Source organism: Lissotriton helveticus, chromosome 7, assembly GCF_964261635.1.
Source record: "Lissotriton helveticus chromosome 7, aLisHel1.1, whole genome shotgun sequence".
Classification (NCBI taxonomy): Eukaryota; Metazoa; Chordata; class Amphibia; order Caudata; family Salamandridae; genus Lissotriton; species Lissotriton helveticus.
In genome coordinates, this window is record NC_136068.1 from 1252866186 (window position 1) to 1252892197 (window position 26012).

The 26012-nt window shown below is 46.1% G+C and overlaps 1 protein-coding gene across 3 annotated transcripts in view; it reads left to right on the top strand.

Moving 5' to 3' along the window:
- LUC7L3 (LUC7 like 3 pre-mRNA splicing factor) overlaps positions 1-26012 on the top strand; it is a 381484-nt gene that overhangs the window by 245364 nt on the left and 110108 nt on the right. Inside the window, exons 10-11 of one of the 3 annotated variants that reach the window (XM_078654426.1) lie at positions 10599-10792; positions 12078-12569. The exons of 1 other annotated variant lie outside the window; for it this stretch is intronic. In XM_078654426.1, the coding sequence (XP_078510552.1) occupies positions 10599-10759 (161 nt within the window). In that variant the 3' untranslated portion in view covers positions 10760-10792; positions 12078-12569. Of the gene's footprint in view, positions 1-10598; positions 10793-12077; positions 12570-26012 lie in introns of those variants that run through there. One more of the 3 variants, XM_078654425.1, reaches the window with a different exon arrangement.

Below are 26012 nucleotides of genomic sequence, written 5' to 3' on the forward strand. Positions count from 1 at the left end.
CTCCCACCGCAGGACCTCAGTCAGTTCACTTTCGATCTCACCCCAGAACTGAGCTAGTTGGGGACATGCCCACACCATGTGGAAGAAGTCGGCCGGATCTTGACCACATCTTGCACACGAGGCGGGTGGGGAGAAGCCAGCTCGATGTAGGCGCTTCGTGGTTAAGTAGGCCGTATGCAAATAGTATAATTGGATCAAGCGGAGTTTAGCGGAAGTGGTGACCATCTAGGGCCAGGAGTCTTACCCGACGAGGTGTAAGCAATAGCCTCATTAGTCTCGTTGTGGGAGATTGGGTGGTCAAGTACGGCTTAAGCAGTAGAATCCAGCTGAGGGAGGTGGGCATCTCCGGCGTCCATAAGCTCGACGAGCGACCATGCCCGGGTTAGTTTGCCATAAAGGTGACGGTAGAAGGCGGCAAAAGCGCCGGCCATAGCCACCGGGAACCGTTGTCGACCCCTCTTGATCCAGCACTTCTGGGATAATGCAGTTCGCTCTGGGATATGGGGCGAGCCTATGCACGATTGTGACGTTTTTTATCACCCCAGCCATAAACTCTGGCCACTGAAGATCTCCACAGGAGCTTGGCGGCCTCCAACAAGAGCTGCTTGATTTCAGCTCGAATGTTCGTGAGGTGCCGCTCGTGAGCTGTGTCGCCATCAGTAGAGGGGGATTGCTCAAGGCGCAGTGCTTGTGCCTCTAGTGAGGTGATTTGCAGCAGTTGGGCCTGCCACGGATGTTTTATGTGGCCTTTGGCATATCCACGAATAATGGCCTTGCCCGCCTCCCACAGGGTACCCGGGGAAGAAACCAACCCCACGTTGGTGGCGAAGTACTGCTTCAGTTCTGATCCCACCACCTTCTTGAATTCCTTGTCCTGAAGGAACCAAGCGTTCAACCGCCCCACTGGGTGCGAGTAAGGGGGAGGAGTCCCTGTACTAAGGAGCAGTGGGGAATGGTCGGAGATACCTCACAGGAGTATTTGGATGTCTTGGATGGTGGTGCAGTCCATAGACAGAATGAAAATTGCATCTATGCATGCCTGCGAGTGGTGTGCGTGAACTGCATGTGGGTAAAAAACACTGACAAACTGGGCTGAATCACTGGGCCTTTGCGATGCATGGTAAAGGCCCAGTTTGTCAGTGTTTTTTGCTTGCGACACCTGTCGTGTCGAGAAGCGGGGTGGAGACCGCGTTAAAGAATGCGGGGCCCGGAGCAGCTGCAAAAGCGTGTCTTGGGACGGACCATGGATAGTGGTCCCATAAAGGGGTAGATCCGAGTGTCCTGTGGGTGTTGGCGCAGCAAAACAGTAGTAAACAATAACAAAACATGGGACAACGGTCCCACCCCCTCAACCCCTCTCCCATCCCACACCCTACAGGCAGAAGATCCCATGAGTGCAGCAATGACCAACGATCCGGGACAAGCTCAAGGAAAGGATTAGGAGGCAACACAGGCACCGCCACACAAAGCTATGGTCTCGCCCCCAGGGAGTCTTCAGACCACCATGCGAGCAATTCCGTCCACACCCCAGGCCCAGAGAGGGGAGGCCCAGCAGGCCTCGCCGCCGCCACCACCCCATGGGACAAGTGCACCTCCGCCGCAGGTCGTAGGAGGCATGTCTGTGGTGGGGGAAGGAGGCGGAAGAGGTGCCGTGCTACCCAAGGGCACCCTGCTTTCCGCCCGATCGATGACCGAATCCTCACCCCAGCTCAGATGCCCCCGCACCCCCAATCCTTACCTCCAGGCCAGTTCGCAGGGGCACTCCGCCCGTCGTAGACCACCAACCGGCAGCCACCGGCGCCCGCAGCAGCGGCTAGGGCTCAGCAGGGCTGATCAGGCTGGGTGCAGGCCACTCCCACGCAGATGTCGGAAGTTCTCTACTCCCGGTGGGCCTCAAAGCTGAAGAAGGGCCACAAGTGCAATGGTGGCTGCTAGGGCCCAGGGGGTGACTGGGGAGGCCGTCCTCAGCAGGCCGCCCAGCAGGCGGCAGGCCACAACACGTGATGTCCGCCAGGGACTCGGGGCAACTCGAGATCACCACTCTAGCAACTCGCACGGCAGGCGGGAGCCCACGGCCCTGATGTCTGTCTGGGCACCGAGGGGCAATGATGAGATACTGCTCCCTACAGTCCCCAAGTCCGGCGGAAACCCACGGCACCAGCACTGCCAAATCAAGCCCAGATCCGACCAGGGACCCCCGCCGCAGTGGGCCGTGCCAGCGATGGGGCCCACGATGCCTGCGTCAGTCCGGGCCTCTGGGAACAGCAGGGGGTGGCGCCTCACCCCCAGCCGCACACAGCGCCAACAGAAGGAACCATGAATCTTTTCCCCCAGTAGGTCCGCAGTGCTGGCAAGGTCAGGCCAGGCCTCGGGGGCAGCAGAAGAGGCACTATCGCTCACGGTCCCCCTCACGCTGGTCCAAAAGGGTCACAGCAAGCGGGCACAGGGGCACAGACAACCCAAGGACGAGGGCGCTGCCGGTCACCAGATGCTACTAATCCTCCACCACTCAGTATGCAGCTCATGTCGCCGCTGTCGCTCCGTGCAACCCAGCGCGTGGGAACTCAGGGCGGCCAGGTCCTTCAGGAGGGGAGCTCAGCCAGGTCCTGCGACACGGAGGGAAGCCCCCATTTTCATCCAAGCGGTGCTGTGATCACCGCGGCGGCAGCCGCCATCTTGAGGGATGCCGCGCAGCGGATCCAAGAGACCAGGGCAGCCCACACGATCCCAAGTCAGCGCCAAGCGCCCCAGATGGAGCTCCGGAGGCCCCCAGGCAGCAAGATATGTGGCACAGGTTATCAGGCGATCCCAATGGCAGTGGATGGCAGAGCAGATGACGGAGGGGTCCGGAGCACACCTAAGGTGCGACCGCCACCTTGACGCTCGTAGCCACGCCCCCTATTTAGTTTTTTATTGGGTTTCCACACAACATACAGAATCAGTCAGCGTATATTGTATCGTCTTCCAACTGTAATACATAACAATCAAACAGAAACCCCCCGTGATCAACCAATTCATTACATTTTTGTGCATAGATGCATTTTGGTGATCCTTCTTACTTGTTACAGTGCATGCCATTCACAGTTCGATTTATCCATCCCCCGTTAAAGTTGTGGCATCCTGATCTTTTGCCCATAGATATTGCACTAATTGCTCTCAAATGTCTTTCAGTTTCGACGTTGATGGAAACTCCTCAGCATCGAGTTCGAGATTCTCCCTACAATACACAAGGTCTTTAATCCAGTGATCTATTCGAGGTGCAAGCGAGCCTTCCCATGTCATTGCCATTCTTCTCTTTGCCATCAATAGAGCCACTCTTACATATTTGCCAATGGTGCCCTTCAATTGTGGTGTGACATGCAACAGACCGGTGAGGTGGGTACAAGGTGTATAGAAACACTGGACATCACCCCGATCTTTTCAGTCACCCCCTGCCCAAAACTTGGCCACCTGGTCACACACTCAGGCCAGAAGCCAGAAATCGACGCCAGCCATCCCACATCTTTTACAGTTATCGTTATCCCGGAGACCGCATTTAAACAGCTTGACTGGTGTGTGATACGCCTGCTGCACATACTTAAAATTAAATATACGTAAGTTGCTATTTGAGGTATATGCACCAGTTAGCTTACAACACCATTCCCACTCCTTGTGTGTGAGTGGAGGATTCAGTCTTGTGTTCCATCTATCTTTGCTTACATGGTTCCCAGTAACTTTCTCTTCCCTGGCTGCCCCGTATAACTTTGATATCAACTTATGGTGTGTGGGACTTACCAGGAGAAGTTGTAGTGTATGTAATGTCTGGGGCTCATCCGGAAAGGTGGGGGTAATATGCCTGCATTGCCCTCTTTAGTCTATTGAAAATGAATAGTAAGAGCAGCAAGCTGTTTCGGACATATCCCATTTCTTCATCCGTGATGAAACTGCCGTTAGGGAACAGATCCTGCATAGTGTCAACACCTGCCCATGCCATAGTGACCATGGGGCCCGCCTCTTTCATCACTGGCAGTGCAGCATGATGTGCCAGCGGGAGTGATTGGATATACAGCGGAAGTTTCACAGCTAGACGGCTGATATCCTGTCCGGCTGCAATGGTAGTATCCAGTGTATTAATGTCTTGCTTTGGAGTGCCTCTGAGTGTGTGATAATATACATTGAGTAGGATTGGGTGCGCATCCCAGTCTTCTACCGCAACATGCGGTATAAAGTCATGGCGTCTGCGCCAGTAATGGGCATATTGCGCTTGCCCACAGAGATAGTATAAATACATGTCATCCGCCTTTGTCATAGTCCATTGCCAGGACATTTAGGCTCACCCAAGCTTGTTTTCCACCCTATATCAGTATCACCAGCAGCGAGCGTATAGTTTTGAAAAAAAGTTGTCAGTTTTATCAGTATGATACTGAACAGGTACAAAAAACGAGGCAAGATAACCATCTTTATCAAGGCCATACGGTCCACCAGGGACAACGGCATCCTTGACCAGTGGTCTACTTGCTGCTCAAGTTTGTCGCCTGTAACCCTGTAATTCTTCTGTATGACTGTCTGGATTCCAATGTACCCACACCCCTAAATACTTGACAGGGTCAGATAACCACACAATGGGGGAAGTCCAGAGCGTAAGTCCCTGTACATTGTCAACGGGAGCACCAGTGACTTGCTCCAGTTGATATTAATCCCTGAGAGGTACCCGAATCTAATATACTGCCACAATATACGCGCTAGATATATCTACGGTTCACGGACAAAGAGCAGCATATCATCTGCATATAGTGAGATGCTAACGGGCCTGTGTATAAGCGTAATGTAGCTTCCCTGTGCCTTTGCCTGATAATGCAAGCTAATGGTTCCAGCATTAAGGAAAAAATTATCTGAAGATGGCGACCAAAGGTGGGAGCTTCCGGAGGAAGCATGACAACGTCACAAGGGGGGACCAAATGCAGGTCCGACGATGCCCATCAACAAAAATTAAAGAGAGAAGGAAAAAAGTTATCTGAAAGAAACAGTTGGGTATAGATTCCTTACCTTAGAATTACCCTGGTGTTTCTTCACCCTCTTCTTGGGCTTCAACTTACCCAAAGACTTCAAGGACTTAGAGTGCGAAGAGGTTTGGGGGCTCTGCGACCGGTCTCGAGACCTTTCCCTTGAACGAGACCAAGAGCAGCACAGAGCCAACCGCCATGTCTCCAAGAGCTTTTGGGACCGCTCCTGTAAAGACTTAGGATTCATGGCCCAGCAGTCGGAGCACTCGAAAAAGAGGTTTCCAAAACACTGATATTTTTTTGTCAAAAAGTGACACAAGCAGTAGCTCTCTCTGGATCTGCGTTAGGCTGGCGCAGAAAAAGAAAGAACTGACGGCGCGCAGGAGCCGCATCTAAGTAGACACCACAACATCATCCCGGTGACCACGACGGACGCGGAGTCGACCGACACGCAGGGGTACTGCTAAGTAAAAATTTGCCGGATCCAACCTGACGTTAGGGGGTAATTCTAAGGTAAGGAATCTATAGCTAACCTATGTCTATTACAGATGCATCATTACCGAAGGCAAGTAACTTTTACTTTTGGGACAATTTTTTGGCTCACCACTTGATGGCAGAATAATGCACAGTATGTGTATCCAGAAACTTCTTCGAGCTACAAAACTACACTAACAGGTAAACTATATGTTATCCGATACCAGGTTGTCGTGAGAACAACCCCTCTTTTTTTTTTTTTTTTTTTTTTTTTAAATGAGCATTACGCACACTAGATGTTGTAAACGGAAAAAGTTACTTGCCTGTAATTAACAGTTTGGAACTTGTAATGCAGTGGACTCAGATGTGCCCTCCTGCCTCCCTGATGCAATCTCACAGTAGGAAGTTTGACAATTGCTGCTTTACTTAATACATTGTCAGCTACTAGTAATAAACTTTACAGTTTTGCATCTCTGGCCCTACTCGCACTTACCTGTATGGGAAACCACAAGCTAAGGTGGGGTTTATGTCCCGGTGAATGTGTTTCCGGGGTGGTGAGGGGATTTTCTTTTCTAGTACATGAGTTTCGAGGGAGGTATCCAGTCACATTGAAACCTCTTCTTCGAAGAAAAACAACTTGCAACATCTGCACTTAACCCTAGATAGTACAGTATGTGTTCCAAAGCACAACCAGCTGCAAACCAATTGTTACAGGCAAGTAATGTTCACGTGGGCATCTAGCTAGGTGATGTACATTCCTCATCATTCGGCCAAATCCCCTTTAACATTCACTTTTGGCTTTGGCTCATTAACTTTTTTAATATCCTGGAGGTTAACCTAATACCCAGATATTTGCAGTCTGAAAGTGATGTTGCCCACAGACACTACTTCGCTTCATTTGTACAATTAAAACTATAGAACTGCTAACCTTGAATCCTGATGCCCACCATCAGTGCGTAATGCCTCTTGTTGAAGATTGACGTTTATCCATAGCATGAAAAATACATTTTCTGAATACATGAATGTTTGTCCCAAATGTAAGATTTATGTGTTAAATTCTACCTGCAGGTGGTTCTGTCCGTACTTCAAAGAATGACGGGTTAAAGAAGTACCTTGTGCGGTAACACTGTACTTTAAGCAAAGCCGGTCAAACATATTGTAACTAATAGGCCTCTGTAGCTTGCCATAACCCTTTTCACAAATTTGGCCACATCACCTTCTCCCTCACGGCCATAGGATGTTTGTGTATCTACGAGATACCCACAGCCCTTATTTAATTTTTGTTTGTATTCGATAAGATTGGACTTTCTGCCATATTTTACTAGATTTTGCTAGCTCCTCCTAAAACCTAACTGGTTTGAGTCATGAGAGGAATTCTCCAGAAAAGATATGAGATCCCTGATGTAGTGGAGAAGTGTGGCTCACCGGTTAGAAGCGGCAGACCCTGAAGCAGAGATCGGCCCGGGACCAGTGTTCAATTCCGGCCCGGGACAAGGGTTCAATTCCCGACACGGCAGGGTCTTGGGTCAATGTCCGCGGACTCGATAATTCTCGCTGAGGTGCCTTTGCTAACCATGGGTCCCACTCTGCAACTCTGGGCAATAGCTTGCTTAATCTCCACTACGGCCCCATCAACGCCGGGGATGCCTGGCTTTACCTTGGAGGTGCCCAGGAGGGACCATCTCACAGGGAAAGCCAGGACGGGTTCCTCAGCGGTATATAGCGCCAGGACACTCCGAGATGGAGTAACAGTGCGCTTTACAAGTATACTTACCTTTACCACATCCATGCATCTGCCTTTAGTAAGGCTGTGGGTAGTATAAGGAACAGAATGCAGGGTTTTATCGCAAATTCAGATTCACTGTAATGTCTGCTTCATAACCGAGCGATTCATGATGGGATAAGAAAACCTACATTTGTTTAAAAACATTCTGGCACGTGAGAGCTTCCCCTTCTTAATGTCTCTATCTTCCTCTTCTTTCGCTTTAGTTCGTCCTAACCATGTGCTCTGATTCTCTACAATTGAAAGACTGTCTTGTTTGCACACCTCCCGGTTTCCCTTGACATCATCTGATCCAAATACATCTTTTGATAATAGAAACAGAATATCTTGGAACTTTAGGGCCTAATCCTTGACACCTTTTTCTGTTTTCATCCATAATTATTTTCCAATAGTTATCGGTTGATGTTTGCTTTAATTCGCTAGGTAAAAAGTCCGTCAGCCGTGTTTTTCCTTTCATAAAATCTTTATCTAAAAAGTCACTGGTTTTAATTTAAACCTTTAAAATTTAAGTAAGCAATACATTTAATTGGCCGTGGTGTTTTTGTGTACTTTTTTCATAGCCTGTTTTAAATTGAGCCTGTACTTTTGTAGGGTTAATCTTTAAACTTCTGTTGTAGAACCCACCTAAATCTGTTAAACTCGATTGTTAATGCATTTATTTTCCCCTTAGGAACCTCCTTTTAAGTCATCACGTCTTTTAACCCTCACCTCTCCATTTATAATGTGCTCTGTCTATTCTTCTATGCACTATTATCTTCGTATTCTGGCCATTTCTAATTCTGTAATGCATTACTTGCTCGGATAGTGTATTATTTAGACCAGATTTTAAATCCGGTAATTTACTGCTATGTAGCAACAATTGATAAAAAAAAAAACTCGTTACCCACTGTTGAAAGGTCCTAAAGGTCTTCCTAGCGAGTCTGAGAGGGCTCTGAGAATCGGCCACACAGGTTATCTGCTTTGACTGAAAGCACAGCAGCAGTAGTGGGACATAACTCAGTTACCCATCTATAATTCTGCATGTAAACTCCATTCTTTGCTGTTAAAATTGACTGCCTGATATACAGTGATGCATGATGCCACATTCTTATTGAAGCAATCACGGCCTCCTAGACCAACATCAACAATAAACTTATGTGATGAAAATACTGTATCTTGGAATCCGTTTTGTGGTTATTTGAGTAGATGGTATATAATCCCGGGATCTCCATCCTTTTCTGTAATAAGAGCTACTTCTGCTCAATTTACATCTAACAAAGCTAGCAATGTTTAATTGTGAACATTTCGGTCTAGGTTACATTCGTGCCCACCCTGTGAAAAATTACCAGCAGCACTCACCGCAGTGCATCAGGCAGGTTTGCTACTTGTTGGAGTAGCCTGGTATAAAGATTTTCTCTTAGGTGCCATTGGCTCTATTATCTTTTAACCCCAATCCCCTCAACCTGCTGCAAATCTCCTCTAAAGGAGTAGCATCTCACTAGCTGACAATTCGTCTGACCCAAGCCTACATTAGTTTTAAAAAGTGGTTTGGTACAGGGAGTTATCGTTATACACTGACCTAGTACTATGAGCATCAAGCACACAGGAAACAAGGCTCTATGACAACAAATAAATTAAAACCTACATGTGCAGTCATGTACAATGTCGCCATAATGTGGATAAACAAGAAGATATTAGGTGGCTTTGTCTGATGGCGACATAAGGCTATCCGAGACCATACATTAGTTGTAGCAATTGGAGAGACTACCATTAGATGCTTTTAATAGTGAATGATGAAAATCTTGTTCCTTTACTAAATCTTTTTTAGTAGTTTGATCTAGTGGCATATTGCTTGTTATATTCGCGCATGAGGCAAACGTAAAGAAAGGGGTATTCATTAAAAATGTAAGTAACATACTAGAGTTTCAGCATGAAAGATAAACAATCCGATAGAGAGACATGAAAGGAAATAGTCCTTCAAAATTAGAGGCAAGGCATTCTGAATGGGCGGGGGGTTGTTCAGAATAACAGGGAGGGGAGAAAGCTTGACTGAAACAATTGGAATGAAATAGTAGATTTGCAGTATAAGATGTGAGGTGCACTCACTAGCAGGGTATGATTGGCGACGTAGCCTGGTGGTGATGGGAAGTAATCTATACATATATGCTAATAGTCCAATCTAAATGAGTACACCAGAGGAGCAGTTTGAAATAGAGAACCGCAATTCAATCCGAGTTACAGAGCATTTAAATGAAGCTGGGATGCAATCAGAAGGAAGGTAATTGAAGCGAGAGAGGCAGTTGCAGTAAGTAAGCAAGTAAAAAAAGGACCCAATAGGAGAGAGATTGCATGACGCAGAGTACACGGTGAAAGGTCGGGGCAGGAGTTACTTCTAAAGGAAAAGCGATTTACACAGAGGAGCCTTCAGAACAAGAGGCTAAAAAAACTGGAATGCTAAACAGGTAACCATTAAGAAAGTGGAAAAAATGCAAATGCATTGAAAATAACAAATGCCATTCAAAAGAAGGGAAAATCCATTCTTATTGAAATACAGGAAGTTATTGGAATGATATGAGAAAATAATCACACTAAGATTTTTTTTAAAGGGCGAACAACCAAATTACATGGATAGAACGCAATCAGCATGAGAGACTAGAGGAAAGAAATATAAGATAATCCAAATACGAAAACAATTATTCCCTGAATTTGAAATATAGACTGCAGTCCTATTGGGAGTGACTGGATGCAAGCCCAAGTGGAAACATCCTAATGCAGTCAGAATGAGTGTTCCGGAGCAATCTAAGAGGTCAGAAGCAGTAAAAATTAAAGGTAAGGAGGATAGGCATTTAGAAACCAAAAAATTAGGACGCTTGAATGATGGAGATGGTTATTATTGAAACGTTCTGAAAGAATGGTAGAGGCAGCCGGATTTAAAAAAAGACTAGGCATTCACAATCGAAAACCGCAGGAAAATTGGCTCGATATTAAGAAAATCGGTTAAAAAGGAAGTCTGCCCGAATGAAACAGACTGGTAGGCATTTATGATGAACAAGAGACTGGGGGATTCAGAATAAGGAGGAGAGAGAAGCAATATGAAGAAAATGGGCTGAATGAGAATCTGAAACTACAAAATATACGGAATACTATGAGAGACTGATGCTGAGAAGAAGCAACACTAACAATGAGACAGGTGGAGGCATTCAGGAAAAGGCGGCAGTTACTCGGAACTAAGGGAAATACCAGAATGGATTCAGAAAGGACTGTAAACTATCAGAATTAGAAACAAGAGGCAGTTAAAATGAGAACAAAGTGACTTCTTCAATAAAAAATGAAGGAGTATTAAAATTGATGGCTAACAGTGGTACTTTCCTTTATTGCAGAAAGGAGATATTCGGACGAAAAAAAGAGAAAGCGAAAACCTTCCACTGAAGAAAAATTGAGAGAAATTGCAAATAACGAGCCAATGGAGTGTGGGACTATCAACGAGGTCAATGGAACCAGTGAAGACATTAAATCTGAAGGTGAAACTCAGTCCAATTAAAACTGATCTGATATGACCTCAGATCAGATGGAGGTAAGTGTATTTCTTTCATTGTTTAGAGCTTTTGTTACTGGTTGACAGTGCAGTGTAAGTATGCACGGATGAAGATGGAAGTAAGCGGATCAAGAAAACGTACTAAAGCATCCTATGAAGAAATACAGTGTAGTCCTGCAAAAGCATTTTGAGGTACATTTTGTCTCCGCTCTGTTGTAGCAGACTTGACCCCACTTAGCGTGCCTCTTTAAAAAATTTATTGAGCTTTCATTGTGACCTGATACATGCAACCTCACCTGAGACATGCAAACTGCAGCATCTATTCTATTGTTTCTCTCATAATGGTAACTGTTTTGAATGTATAGTCTTCTTTTGGCATTATAGAGACCACTTCATAAAAATTAATGCTTCTGGGTAACATTCTGGGCTATTTTGCTTTATTTCAACTGTTAGTATTGATTTGTCAAGGATGTTTCTAGTATTTTTATTGCCTTGAATTCTAATGCAGTGTGTTCTATAACTCGAGAGCCAGTAGCATTGGATTGATGGAAGTGTAGGGCTTATGAATTATTGCAGCTGTCTACCATACCTCACACAGCGTTGGTGTTGTGAGCAGCCCATGAAAAGGCAAATTAAAAATCAAGGATTCAGTCAAACTAAGCAGGTACTCATGCCAGGTACTCCTTTCTCTACCGACATCCATGTTTGCATTATGTTATTTGTATTATAAGATTGTTGTATGTATACATATATTGAAAATTATTTTGTTTACTTGGTGAAAATTGTTTATTTTGTTAACTGAATGCAACTTTCTTTCAACTGTACATGATGGTGATGCACAGGCTGGCATTACTTTTTTTTGTTTCATGCATTAAACACCCCTATAAATGCAAGCCTGTAAAACACATCTGATCACTTTGCCTTATTAGGGAATATACCTTCTAAACATTAACAATTGTAGGACAGATGGCTGGGGCCGTTACCAATACAATAACTAAATATTTTTCTGTTGTGGAAATTGCAAAGTTATAAATGTTCACATGGCAGTTCTCATCAATTTACCCACTTGCTGCCTAATTAACTAAAGATGCAACTTTTTATGGAGATAATGGCATAGAAACAGTTTTTGTCGTTTAATGATCTATTTAGAGATTTCTCAGTCTTTTGAAGATATACCATTGATAGGCCATTCGATCTTATTTTTATATATTCAAATATAACCGGGACATATATGTAGCACAGTTTGTTTCATTATGGTAATATGAATGTAAAACCTTTTGTATGCATTATCTAATTTGTCTCTGCCTTAAATTTTGCCTCATAGAATGGAGCTGTGACGCGGAAAGAAATCCTCAAGAATACCCCAGCTGAATATCTTCTTAAAATGAGGTGAAAGAAATATATAGTGGCTTAGAAAAACATGAGGTCCACTGTGTTTTTTTTCTCTCCCTCACAAAATGCATTTCAACACTAATGTCTAATATCTCAGGTCAGAGAAATGTGTTAAATTAGCGTAAATGCTGTTGAGAGAGAGAAATTGAGGTCCTGCATCGGTTTCCGTCAAGACATTTAAATCTATACGCGCAGTTCTTAAACCCGTGGTTTGCACAATATGTTGCCGAGTTTTCAGTATTGGGTATTAAAAAGAATAACTTGATATTACATTGTATAAACCAATATAAAATTAATTGATGTGTATTCGTTGGCTGTTAGCTACTTCATCTATGAGAGGGAAAAACGTGTTCTCTTTTCCACTGTAATTCCGATGTTAAATATTCAACACTTTTTTCAAATAAATGTATTGTGGTAAAATAAACATGCTGCTTGACTCTTAATTTGTATAAAATGTATTTTCATTTTATGACCTGCAGTTTCTATAGTTTGTTAGCAAATTAGCGATTTAGTAAATGGTGATAAAGGTAAGTGAAGATTTCTGAAATAAAACCTTTTGGTCTGATAGTAAACTGCCTAAGGTTCTACTTGGTGATTGAATGAGTTTGCCATATGAAGTCTCAACCATAAGGGAGCCAAAAGTAGATGTTCTGAGGGGGAAAGTCCTCAGGCAACTTCTACTAAAGGATGGGGAGGGAGGATTGGGAAAGGAGGCCTGGAAGAAACATGCACCAAAAAGAAAGACACCCATCTCATCTTGTTCACGACTAAAGAGGAAGAGCTTGGTGGTGAGGCCCCCTAGCATATGAAAACCAACCGTTTCAGCACAGAATGACCAACTTTATTTAGCTGGTGCCAGCAATCCCAGTAATAAGTATTATTCACACGAGCAGAGCTATGTAACTCAAACTTCAAAAACTTGCCATCGGTTTAGTGAGAAATTAGATCGGTTGCAGTAAAGTTGCATCATGCAGATTCCTGTGAAAACTTAAGTTCAAGCTATATTCAAGCAGAAGTGCTTTCAGTGTCAGACTGAGACATTAACCAACAAATCATATACAATTATATACAGTAAAGCACTTTTGGCCACACAAAAATGAGAGTGGTAGATTTGCAAACCATGAAGGTTTAATAGGAGATTAGTAAAATTACAAATTCAAATAAGTTGAAAATCAGTAATCAATTCATAAATGCATTAGTCAATGTGATTTACATCAATTTAAATTCACAAATACAAAGACAAACTTTTAAAGTTATCATAAAGTAAATCAAAGCCGGATCTTTTACTTTGAAGACAAGTTCCCTAATGTGCTAAGCTAAGGAAATCTGAAATTTAGGGAGGGGTCAGGCAGAAGGTGTTGGTGAGTAAAGCCTATAAAGGCAGAAACAAATGAAGATTGTCAATCTGATAGAGACTACTAGCCGCAGATTTCTCAATGTAGAATTATCCCCAGGCGTGAGACTGGATCAGGAACACTTTTCTTTTCCCAGCATCTCTGCACGCCGGTGGGCGGTCCCGCGTGACTCCGCCCTGACGTCCGCAGGCGTGAAGTCAGCGAGGTCACATAAACCCCACCCTGGCGCGCTGACATCCGGTTTTTCCTTTTCCGCGTGCAACGCGGATAGTGTTTGTGCTCTGGGCCTGTTTGGGCCTTTCCCTTTGCTATTGCGTAGTGACTTGTGCGAACAGTGTGCGGATGCCTTCGGGCTTTAAAACATGTTCGTCTTGTGGATGCCTGATGTTGGCGACAGACCCTCACCTCATTTGCATGTGGTGTTTGGGGGAAGATCACGGCTCCACTGACTCGAGGCGTGCCAACGGTTGAAGCCGAAGTTGCGGTGGGAAAACCGGATGAAGCTTCTCTTGGTTCTTATCTCCAGGTCGGCTTCATCACCTCGATCAGCTTCTGCAGAAGGTTTTCGAAGTAGTTGTCATCACCATCGCCCTCATCCCTCTCCTGTGCCCCAAAAGCGTCACTCCCCGGTTGGTAAGTGTCGCAGTTTGTCCCCAAGGGCTGGTTTCCGGCCTGTTGGGACATGGGCACTCCGCAGTTGATGTGGCCCCGTGTGTCGTCCCCCTATCCACCGTTTCCAGGTGAGGGGGCATCGAGAGCCCAGATGGAGGCATATGTGGTGGCTTTGCAGGCCTCACTGGCTCCTCCTCCTCCTCCTCCTCCTCCTCCTTTCCCTCCTGGGACGTCAGCGGATCCCTTGCGCAGTGCGGAGCCTTCAGCGTCGTCTCCGGCGCCGACTGGTACGGCTCTAGGCTTGGAGGATGTGGTGCCGTTGGGGTGCGGCCCTTCGGGGGTCCTGCCTTCGGACCACGGTGCCCCAACTTCGCCGCAAACTCATACGGGAGTCCCTGTGGTGTTACAGGAGGTTGCCGGGGCACGGGTCGCATCCCCGAGCCCCTCTTGGCACTTTGACAAGGTGATCCTGTCTAAGGCCGAGGTGACGCCGCTACGGCGCCGGCAGCTGCGGGCCCTGGTGGCACCACAGAGGTCGGCGGACCCCCTCTCGTCCTGTCATGGGCCGAGGCTGGCGGGGAACCCCTCGTCCCTCCCCGGGCCCCTATCGTTCCTCGGCCCAAGTGGCTGCCTCGTGAGAGGTAGAGTCGTCCTTGACTGCGCCACAGTGGTCGACGGACACCTCACGTCCCCTTGTGGGTCGAGGCTGGGGGGGGGTCTCACTGTCATTCCCCGTGTCCTACTCGTCTCTCCGCGCAGGCGTTTGCCACGCCGGAGGTCGAGTGTCTTGGCGCCCCCCTCGCCCACTTATGAGTCGAGGCTGGCGGGGGGCTCCTTCCCACCCCCTGGGTGCTCCTCGTCCCTCCACGCAGGCGGTTGCCTCGTTGGAGGTCGAGCTGGCGCCGTCCCTTAGCCACCTCGGCTCCAGGTCCTACCCCGGTCTCCGGCGCTGTGTGATGTGGCGAGGCCTGTTGGGCGTCTCCGGTGACACTCGATGGCGCCCTGCTCCAGGTTGCAGATTCTACGGCACCGGACAGGCGTCAGGTCGTGGATTCGTCTTCGGACGTCCCCTCTTCCCCGGAGGTTGGGTGCTTGCTGGTGTTGTCCTCGCCGGAGATGGGCCACAGTGTCATGGCTTTTTCCCCAGCGTCATCCAAGGCCGGCTTCTCACTGTCACCGTGGTTTTTTTACACCAGAAGAACCACAGGTCCCTCATTCCTCAGTGCCACTTTCTCCCTTCTGGACCTGGCCTTTCCCCACTCCGATTGGCCTAGGGGATGGCCACCTTAGCTTGCAGCCGTCGCCGAAAGAGGAGCTTCTTTCCCCACCGCGAGGCCCCATGGAGGTGGGTGCGGCCTTCGCTTGCGTTGTTTCCACGGCTGTGGGAATCCTGCTCATTTCCGAGCGGTTCATCTTTTGGAGGTTCTTCACCAGGGCTCTGGTGGGAGGGAGCTGCTTCTTCCTTTTGAAGGTTTGCTCTGTTCTTCTCTGAAGGGAGCTTGGGGGCGCCCTGCCACTGGGATCCGGTACCCCAACACCTTCCGCACCGGCACCTTCCAGGGCCGTGTGACCCGGTGTGCCTTTCCCTTCACCCCTCTGCCAGTGGGCCCCTTTTGTGGACCGCCTTTCCCTCCCTGCCGTCGCTATTGTCTCCATCATCACGGGAGGCTCGTTGGCTGGATTCTTGGGGGCGCAATATGTTGGGCCTCGACCAGTGCGGCTCTGCGGGTCCTTAACACCTTGTGTGTTGGCAAGGGCCACCTCTTGCTTGTGGGACTCGGCGGAGTCCCTTGGATCTACAGCTTCTAAGGATGGTGCTGGTGTTGACTTTCGGCACCACGCACTAAATGGCCAGGAGCTGGTGGCGTTTATTCTTTGCTCCGCTCTTGACATCTCGGAGGTGCATAGTCGTGCCATGGCGTCTTCGGTTGTCCTTCGCCGCCATGCTTGGCTCCGGGACAGCGTGTACCCGGAAAATGTTCGGGAACGGCTGGTGGATCTTCCCTTTGATGGCACTCTTCTGTTCCACGTGCCGGCTGACTGGGCCATCCAGAGGTTCTTGGTGGGACTTCAGCCTTCTCCTCCTCCCCGTCAGTGATCTGTAGGTTGATCTGGTTCTTGGGCGCTGTTCTTTCGTTAGGGCGGGTCGCCCCTGTTGTGTGATCTGTGTGTTTCATTTGCTTACGAGTCCTTTTTTATTGGGACTTTGGCTCTGTTGGCTGCTGGACGGCCCTTTTTGCTGCGTCTTTTTGCTTGGTTTATCTGCACCAGTTGGGCCCTGAGATTAGGCCTTCTGTTGTTTGCTCTTGGCTGCTTGACAAGTCTTCTGCTGGGCTTTTTTTTCCCGCGGTTCTTTCTGTTGTCCTCTGCTACAGAAGTTATTTCCTAAGAGGGTTCCCTGGTCTGCCCGGCCATCTGCGGCCTGGTGTCATGGCTCTGGTTCCACGTCTTTTTGTGTTGTGTGTGCAGGCCCTTTTCTGGAGAGTGTCCGGGGCCTTTCTTGCCTTCTAGCGCTGTATCTTGGGGGCGGGGATGGATTTCTCTTCCTCGCACTTTCAGGCGCACCCTGTCCGGTCTTCCTGGGTGTCCTCTGGCTGGTCTTTCTGCCGCTGCCTGCTTAATGCCGTAGGCGCTGTTCTGTCTGGTCTCTTGATTTTTATCTGTGGCGAAACCAGCTGCCCTCTTCGCAGGATTTGTTCCCGGGTGGGGGGGAAGGGGGATACTTGCCTGCCTTTTGCCTCATCTCCTTGGGGGTCTCTAGGTTAATATTCTTCCTCTTCCTGGCCTTGGCCCTGGATGGAGGTTTTTGTTTCCTGATGTAGGCGTGGGGTGCTTCGGCCTCCACTTGCCTTGCCCTTCTTCCTCTGCGGAGTGTGAATGGGCTTCTTTTTCTTCTTCTTCTTTCTGCATCCACCTTAGGATCGGTTGTGTTCTGACTATAGTGGTTTCCCCTTGCCTGGGGAGACAGGGCTCCTCGCCCTGTCCATCGGATTCGTCCCCTATGGTACTCTCTGTTATGTCCAGGCAGATGGGGTTCCTCTCGCAGACCCTCCTTACCCGTGGGTATGGCTAGGGTATTTATTCTACTTTAAGGAATCTGCGGCTAGTAGTCTCTATCAGATGTACAAGTCCCTTACCTTCGGTAACGATGTCTCTGGTAGAGACGATTCTAGCCGCAGATTCCTTCATGACCCACCCTTCCTCCCCGTTCTGCGAGAGCCCTTTGCTTGCTTTTCCACACTCACCTGCCTCTGGGTGCTTGGTCTTCTGCGAGTGCTTCTTTCCCTCCTCCTTGGCGGATGCTTGTTTGGTGGGGTTGTATCCATCCCACCCTTCTGGTACGTGACTGATAGGTTGATGGGTGCTCCGGCATCCCTACCCTCTGGTGCTTCCAGGGTGGGGCCTTCTCATATTTCCCCCTCCTTTTTTCTTGTTTGGAGTCTCTGACCCATGTGCAGTCCTCTGAGTTGGGGTCTTTGGCTGGGCCTTAGCTTTGGCTTCTTTCAGAGGACGCAACTTTCCCTGATGGTGTTGTCTTGGAGTGAATTGTCATTACTCTTCTGTCTTTCACTGTTAATGTACTGTGGTTGCAGTCTTCTCCGTTTGCTTCACAGTTTTTCATATAGTCAGTAAGTAAAATTTATTGTTTTTGATTAATTAAAACCATTACAAAATACATTCAGATAAAACGTTTAGATAAGGCTTTTCAATCAATGCTCTGTTAAAAAGGTTTTGAGGTATCCGTGCATACGTGCGTAAGTAAAAAGTGCAGAATGTTCAGAGTCTTTTTGCTGGCGGCCTGTGAGGAATTATACGCTAGTTGTAGTAACAAGCATCTTTTGCTTGGATGCTACTAGAACTAAAAACTTGACAAGCTTCCTATTCAGTTGTGGTTCCAGTGGATTGAAGCATGCAAGTACTGCTTGTCTCCGTGTGCGAATGCCTCTTTCGTTAAAGTTAGTTTTTAACAGGTCAACCCTTTCCTTGTTAAGCGTGACACAGGAGCATATTATTTGTTCAATGTCTTCCTTTCCAGTCCCACATAGCCGGCATAAGTTCCCGTAGATCTTTCTTAGCCATGGTGGAAGATGTGGTATGGCTGGCAGGATTCCTAGCCTATGCTTTAAAAAGGCTTCTTTAGACTTCCTTGAATACCCTAATACAAAGTATGCCTGTGATCCATATGATTTATATTTGGATAAAGTCATCCATGCGTGGCTCCTGTGTGCAAATGCTGCTTTGTCTTCTATAAGGGAGAGTTTCTTAACAACCTTATTAGTGATGCGTTTAAAGTGCAAATGCGTTGTTGGGATTTCCCATAGGTTGCCAATCCCGTTATGACGAGCGATTCCTCCAAGTAAGCTTTGGCCAGTGAGGTAGGTGTGCTGCACAGTTCCTGCCAGAACTGGTGTTTCAATGCGTTTGCGGCGGAGTTCTTAATTTTGTGCCAGCACTTGATGTATGAGCCTCGCCTTGCGAGGAGTTGCTTCGTTAGACCAAGCTCGAGCCGAATCTGTGCTGGCGACACATAAGGAGGTAAATTTAACATTACTCTATATGCTTTTGTCAAAATGGTGTCCAGTAATCGAGCATCCCTGCCTCTTAAAACCTCACTGCCATATGTAATTGATGATGGAATTATTGCTTCCGCAACGCGAAGAAGTGGAGCGAATGTTGGACCAGTAAGTTTTGTTTTAAGTTGTCTTAGCGTGATCGCAACCGGCATTCCCTTCCTTTTAAGGGCTTTGAGCTGATTTGTGAAGTGACCCCCCTTGTCGATCATAACTCCTAGGTATTTATACACCTCATAGTTGGTGAGTGCAATTTTACCTAGTGACCAGGAATGGGACAGTTTCCCATTTATTGTCAGAGTCTTCGTTTTTTCGATGTTGACTTTCAGATAATTCTCGTCGGCATATCTATGAAGTATGTTGAGTAGCCGTTGTAGACCAACTTGAGTATGACTGGTTAGAACAACATCGTCCGCATAAGACATACTGGAAGTGTTTTTTCCTCCTTTTAGGGGAGTATGCGCATTGCAAGCAGCAAGTGCTGTTGTCAGATCCGCAGTGTAAAGGTTGAAGAGAAAGGGTGCAAGAACGCACCCTTGTTTAAGGCCTTTGGTTGTTTGAATGCACCTCGACAGATGAGAACCGTTGCCGAGCTTGACCTTTACCCACGTATTGGAATGTAATTCTATTGGAGGGTTCAAGAGGGACGAAGGAATCCCCCAGTGGTTTAACTTCATCCAAAGATTAGCTCGGTTAACGTTGACGAACGCCGCCTTAAAATCCACAAAGCAAAAGTGAAGAGTACGTTTGCTAAAAATCGCTTTATCGATGAGTAGTGACGTAGCTAAGAGGGTTGTAGTTGTTCCAGTGTCTCTACAGAACCCTGTTTGGCTGGGGGGGATAATATTTTGCTCTGTTGCCCATTCCCGTAATTCGATTAGTAAGTTCCCTGCATAATACTTTGCTTCTACATACAGTAGTGCAATTAGACGGTAGTTTTTTGGTAGTGTTTTGTCCCCCACCTTATAGATTGGTGATATAATGGAACCCTTCCATGATGCGGGCATACACCCAGTTTGCCTCACTGTGCAGAAGATGGGAGCTAGGGATTCTAACCAATATTCTGGGTCTTGCTTGAAAAGAGCTGTTGGGATCCCGTTCGGCCCAGGTGCACCGTCTTTTCTCCCTTTACGCATTTGCTCTCTGATCTGGTCAGCATCGATCACAAAAGTTCTTGCCTTGCCTGTCGTCGTGGTATGAGATGGAAATACGGGTTGTTTGTCCATGCTAGTGTTTGATCCACGAAGCTGTTGATTAAAGTAGTGTTCTAAGAAGGATGTCCAGTTGTTTTCTGTTATGTATGATGTTAGACCACCATGTGCCGTTGTAAAATGTTTGTGTGTTGTTGCCCATAATCGTGCACCGTTGTTCCCTTTGGAGTCATGATGGAGTTTAGCCCAAAGTTTGTTTTCTTGTGATTTTCTTATGTCCCATTTCAGTTTCTTGAGCTCGGCCTTTTTCTCGCGGAGCTGTTGGTTTGGAGCCGTGTCCCCCGGTCATTCCCTCAGTGACCTTAGTGTTTTATTTATAGTTGTTTAAATGCTTTTCAGGGCCGCCCTTTGCGCACTTGTGGCCATCCCTGCTAAGGTTTGATCGTTAGGCACAGTGTGCCGGACTACAGATGAGTAGGAATTCGAAAATGTGGCCGTAAAAGTTTCCCAGATATGAATGTCATTTTCCGTAGTTTGATTAAGCTCATTTAATTGTTGTTCTGCTTCCATGAGTACTTCCCTGGAGTTTGCAATTGACAACTAAATTCTTTTAAGATTTATTGAGTAGCATGCATGCATTCCAGCTGGGTTTGGAATCGATTTGTCCGGTGTGGCATAACGTGAGATTTCCTGCGGCCAGTGGTCACTGTCTCCTAGACGGTAGGTTTTTATATATTGAAAAAATTAGTCACTAGGGTGTAGTCAATTGTGGAAGTAGTATGACCAGTTTTTCATATGCTTTTCCTGTCTCCAGGGAGAATGTTGTATTTGTTGCAAGGTTGCTTTGAAGTGGCTGTGACTGCTCTTCCCTTCTATGACTTTCGTTGCCATGGTGCCTGGCACTTTTCTGAATGGGCTGTTTCCCCTCCATTCGCTTCTTTCCTTACTGTTTTTCTACTGTTTCGCACACTTTTCCCATATTCTCTCAGTTTTGTTTGTGATGGCTCCGCGTTGTGACACTGAAAAGTTCTCAGAAGAAAACTGATGTTAGCGCGCAGGGGTGGGACTTGTGACCTCGTTGACTTCGCGCCCGCGAACGTCAGAGCGGAGTCACGCGGTATCGCCCCCGGCGCTCAGAGATGCTGGGAAAAGAAAAGTTTTCCGTATCCGGTCTCACGCCTGGGGATAATTCTGCATTAAGGAATCTGCGGCTAGAATAGTCTCTATTAGAAGCATTGTTACCGAAGGTAAGTAACTTGTACAGCGATTGAGAAAGGAATCCTGCCAGGAGTCTAGCTCTTTCGGGAAAGGACAAAGAAAGTACCTCCTCCAAGGGGAGTGGAAAGGGCATCTGAACTAACTCTTTTAACTCTAACATAGTTATATCATATCTACTACATTAAGTTTTAATCCCTATGATTCCCATAAAAAGAACCAATTAGGATTGAACATGTTGCATTAATATAGTATTTGTCGATCACACAATTGAATCTATGCCGCAGGAGCTTCAACCAAATATGTGCATCACAATGATTCAATTCGGGCAGAACATTCTGACTTAGAGGTACTGGGCTCATTATTCTGCTTTCAAAGTAACATACACAATTAAACATTCACATAGAAACCAAAACAATATGTTGCATTTGAATAAACATTGACTGGCGCAGCTCGGCTCCTTAACCCCTTCCATGCTGCCGTTGGCCGAGCACTACCTCGCTGGTGCTGCGAGCGGCTGACGTGGCCCCGCCCACTTACTAAAACCGCTGCACTGCTGCGAAAATAAAGGCAGCGGTTAAGGTGTTAAAAGAGAGAGGAAAATACACAGCAGACAGAAAATGCGTTCCAACTATGAGCTATTTTAAACTGAAGCTACATTAACTATGGTCAGCCGTATTTTTTTTTTTTTTGTATTTCAATTGTTTGTTATTGAGTTTTGCATAAGAATACAAACGGAGGGACAGTTTGCCAAAGCCATTAAAGCAAAGATGGTGCTTGCCTTTCATAATAACATTTCTAAATAAACCATTCAAGAAGGCACCATCAGAGTGGGTGCAGAAGGCAGGGGGGGAGGTAGAAGATACGCATAACGGATATGTCAGTAATGGTACATATACAGAAGTCTTCTAGGTCAGCATGGATTAATATAGTCAGACCTTATAACTAAGAGTGATTGAGTAAACACTGCATACATTCCATGGCTGTCGTTTCAGAAAACATTTTTATGGCATCTATATGCACAACAGAATAATGGTATCTGTGTGTACAACAGAATAAACGGTCAATACTAGGACTGATAGTTGAGTAGATGCTAGTATTGCACGAGTGTCAGATGCTGGTCAGAAGGTAGGATTAATTAATAATGGTTAGTGGGGCTTGTAAAGGTGATGCCAGTGTGGCTGTATTTTTGTGAGGTTAGATGGGGCAGACATCTGTAGATATGCAATTATCGAGGTTCGAAGTGGCTTATAGAGACATCTGATGAATTCCATATTGGCCTTTTTAAGATGGGTGCCAGTGGGAGCAATGTAAAGAGATGTTTTCTGCTACTCTTAGAAAAATGAGCCACTTGCGCTACATGTGGAAGGAGACTATGTCAAAGTTCTTCCAGTTAGTGAGTATGCTAGGAAGTCTGCCTGCTTCATTTTTTATTTGAGGAGCGAACAGGCTAGGAAGAATATAAGTAAATTCACGTCTTGGAGAGAGATGTAAAATCTTTTCGATTGAAAGCTAATATAGAGTTCCAATAAGTTCGGAGGATGGGGAAGTCGAAGAGCATATGTGCTAAGGCGCCCTTTTGTTTATTAAGGTTCCAGCATATGGAGTCTTGTGTGAGGTCAACTTTATGGAGTTTTTCTTGGGTCCAGTAGCATCTATGGATGATCAAGTACTTAGTTTGGGAGAGCATTGGAGATAGCTGATGCGAGAAATTGGAGCTATTTATGCGGTCCAAATTGGGTGTTATGTTACTTTTAGTGAGATACGTCTCCCATTTCTGTTCATTTTGGGTTTTGTATTTGAGATTTGGGTAGGAGTAACTTCTACACCTTGGATACTCTGTCCTGCTTTATTCAGGTAATTGATGAGAGTGGAAGTGAGGAGTTATTTTTAAGTGCTGGGCATTTCGATATCCTGACTCTGTCGCAAGAATTTAGAGAAATCTAGGTTCTCTAGTCCGAAGCAGGACTGCATGTTGGAGAAGGGGAGGTGGTAGTCATTCTCTAACATGTCCTTGATCAGATTTATTCCTTTTTCTGACCAATCAGACCATAGTATAGGTTGACCATCAAGTTTGATTTTGGGATGTAGCCAAATGCATTCCGGATTAGAGTTACAGATCTGTATCTTCGAAAGGTAGTACACCCTGAGAATGGCTCTCTTAGTATTATCCAAAATGTATTTGGAGTAAGAGGTTTGAGGATTATACATTGTCAGATATGCACAGATGGGTTTGTTGTTTAGGATACATTTTTCTTATGTTTACCAGGATAGGTGTGCAGTCTGCATCCTCAAGAAACCAGTTGGTGCCCTGTTGGAATAAAAATACCATCAAGTTGTTTCTAAAGTTAGAGAGGTGTATTCCACTATTACCTTTCGTGAGTGAGTTTTTTTGTCTTGTCACAGAAGTTTAATGAAGATGGTGTCTATTTTTGCTAAAACGTCTTCTGAGAGGTACCTAGGGAGCATAATCAGTAGTTCGTTCATTAACGGAGTAATCGTCATCCTTAGGGTCTCTGTCCCACTCCAACAGGAAATAAATGTATTTAGGTGACCAGCCATCGAGAAGTTTATCTTTTTGAGTAATGAGTCTTTATTATGTTTTAGTGAAGTGATGAGGTCGTCGGAGAATTCCACTCCTAAATATTTGATGCATCCCGGTTTTCATACGAGGCCAGAGTCTCCTAAAATCTTTGTTCCCCATGTTATTAAGGAGTTTAACGTATGATTTGTCCCTATTAAGGGTGTATCCTGAGATGTCTGCAAATGTATATATTGATGATATCTGTGTGGGAATAGAGGGAGGGAGTGTCCTCAGTAGTAATTTAGATATTGTTACCCTATGCAACAAGTTTTATATTTAGTTCACCGAATGAAACCCCTGGTATACCTTTATTCTCACGCCGATGGTGCAGAAAGAGTTCTAGGGTCAGGAGAAAGAGAAGAGGTGATGGGGGGCATCCTTGTCTTGACTCTAGTTTTAAGGAAAACATGTTTGATATAACACCTCACGCTCTTACCCTGGCTGTCGGATTGTAGCATAGTGACATCAATCTAATTGGAGATTTGCCATGGTTTAAGTTTTACAGGACAAATCCTAATTAACTCCAGTTAACGTTTTATTTATTTATTCAACTTATAAAGCGCGCTATCACCTTGCAGGCATCCTGGCGCTAGGCATCTCGGAGGACAAAAAAAAAAAAAAGGTTGGCCGCCTAATAGCAACGGTCGGGGATTTTGAGAACTTTGATTTTTCTAGGTTATAGCCCAATAGTCTGTTCCTCAAGAACCACACCTGAGAAGGGTGGATGAGTTTAGAGATGTATTTTTGGAATTTGGTAGAGATTATCATGGCGTAAAATTTAGAGTTCAGATTAATCAATTAACTTGGTCTGTAGGTTTTTGGGAGTAGGATATCTGTATCTTTTGTGGACAGTGATAATAGCTTCCACAGGGGTGCCCGTAACTCGCCCTGAATTGGCTATGTGGGTAGAGGTGTGTTCTAGAAGTCGGGTAATTGATGAAGAAAATGCTTTAAAGAACTGCATGATGTACCTATCTGGGCCAGGGGTTATGCCTGAATTTAGTTATGCAGCGTGAATCTTTGCTAGGTTCACATGCTGTACATAATTCTGACATCTAGTGGTTGGGTCTGGAATTGTATTTCTCCTTTTTCTGTTTGAGGGCTTCGACGTACCACCATTTTGTGTCCCCTTGTGAGATCCTCATGCTTCCTCCAGAAGCTCCCACCTTTGGCCACGATGTTCATATTCTTTTTTCCGCCGTTGGGTCTGGATCGATACGGAAAGAGCTTCAAACTTTGGAGCGAAGAATAGACAAAAATCAAGAAAAGATTTACAGAAATCCACAGTACGGCGATTCAAGGTACCAGACTTCGAAGGGGAAACCGCAACCTCATGGGCTCCCTGTGCGTGGTGATGGACAAAACACTGTTTGAGTTTTGCCAGAATTGCTATCACAAGTTTGCCCAGAAGGACCAACATCTAGTCTGCAACCTCTGCTTACAGGTAGATCACCGAAGTGAAGATTGCAACGCTTTTTCGGCATTCACCCCAAAAACCCTGAGGTTAAGGGAGAGGCAGAGAAAAGCAAACTATAACGTGCAGGGGAACAGCACCAACGCTGAAGGACATGGGCCTCTCGAGCAAGTAGGAGGACCATGTCGTAGAAAATCCAGAAGGCGACATAGAGCTGGACATCCAAGTTGTTGAGGTCGAAAAGAAAACTCGGAGAGAGGCAAGAGAACCATAGTGCACAAAGAAAGTAGATTAGTCTCGAAAAACGGACTCAAGGGCCTCGAAGGGAGCTTCAGCGTCGTAGCACTCAACGTCCACAGCTGCGCCATGAGAATAACCTACCGTAGGACCCTTAGACAAGAACTCTGTAATGGCAAAGACCCTTGAAAAATCCGAGATGGTCAAGGAAAGGACGCATCGACGTTGAAACTAGAGGTCAAAATTCGGGCCTGCCCCTTGTGTTAACCATCAGGGCGCTTTCTACTGAGAAAAAAAAAGGTGGAAAGTCTTGATGCTCAAGATCGAGAAGAAGAGGAAAAGGCTTGAAGTCGAAATGGTGAGTATTTTTCAGCGAAAGAAGGATTTCAACAAATGCTTGAAACAATTCAGGATACCGCTAAGTACCTCAACGGAAATGGAGAAAAGCGTTGAAGATTTGGAGCCTTGTTTGACACCCGAATCTCTAGAGGAACAGGAAGAGGAAGAGGAGTTCTTTTTGAAAGAAGAACTGTCTTACGTAGGATCCGAAACCACCGAGGTTTAGAGCTACAATGGCAAGACCTTGACACAGACTCCCCAGAGAAGTCTGTCGACACTTATTCTTCGAGGCCTTCGCCACCAGGTGATATTTGTATGTACAACCACATCATTAAAAAGGGGGCAGATACCTATGGAGTACAACTTGAGGAAGAAAAACCTCAGTTGTG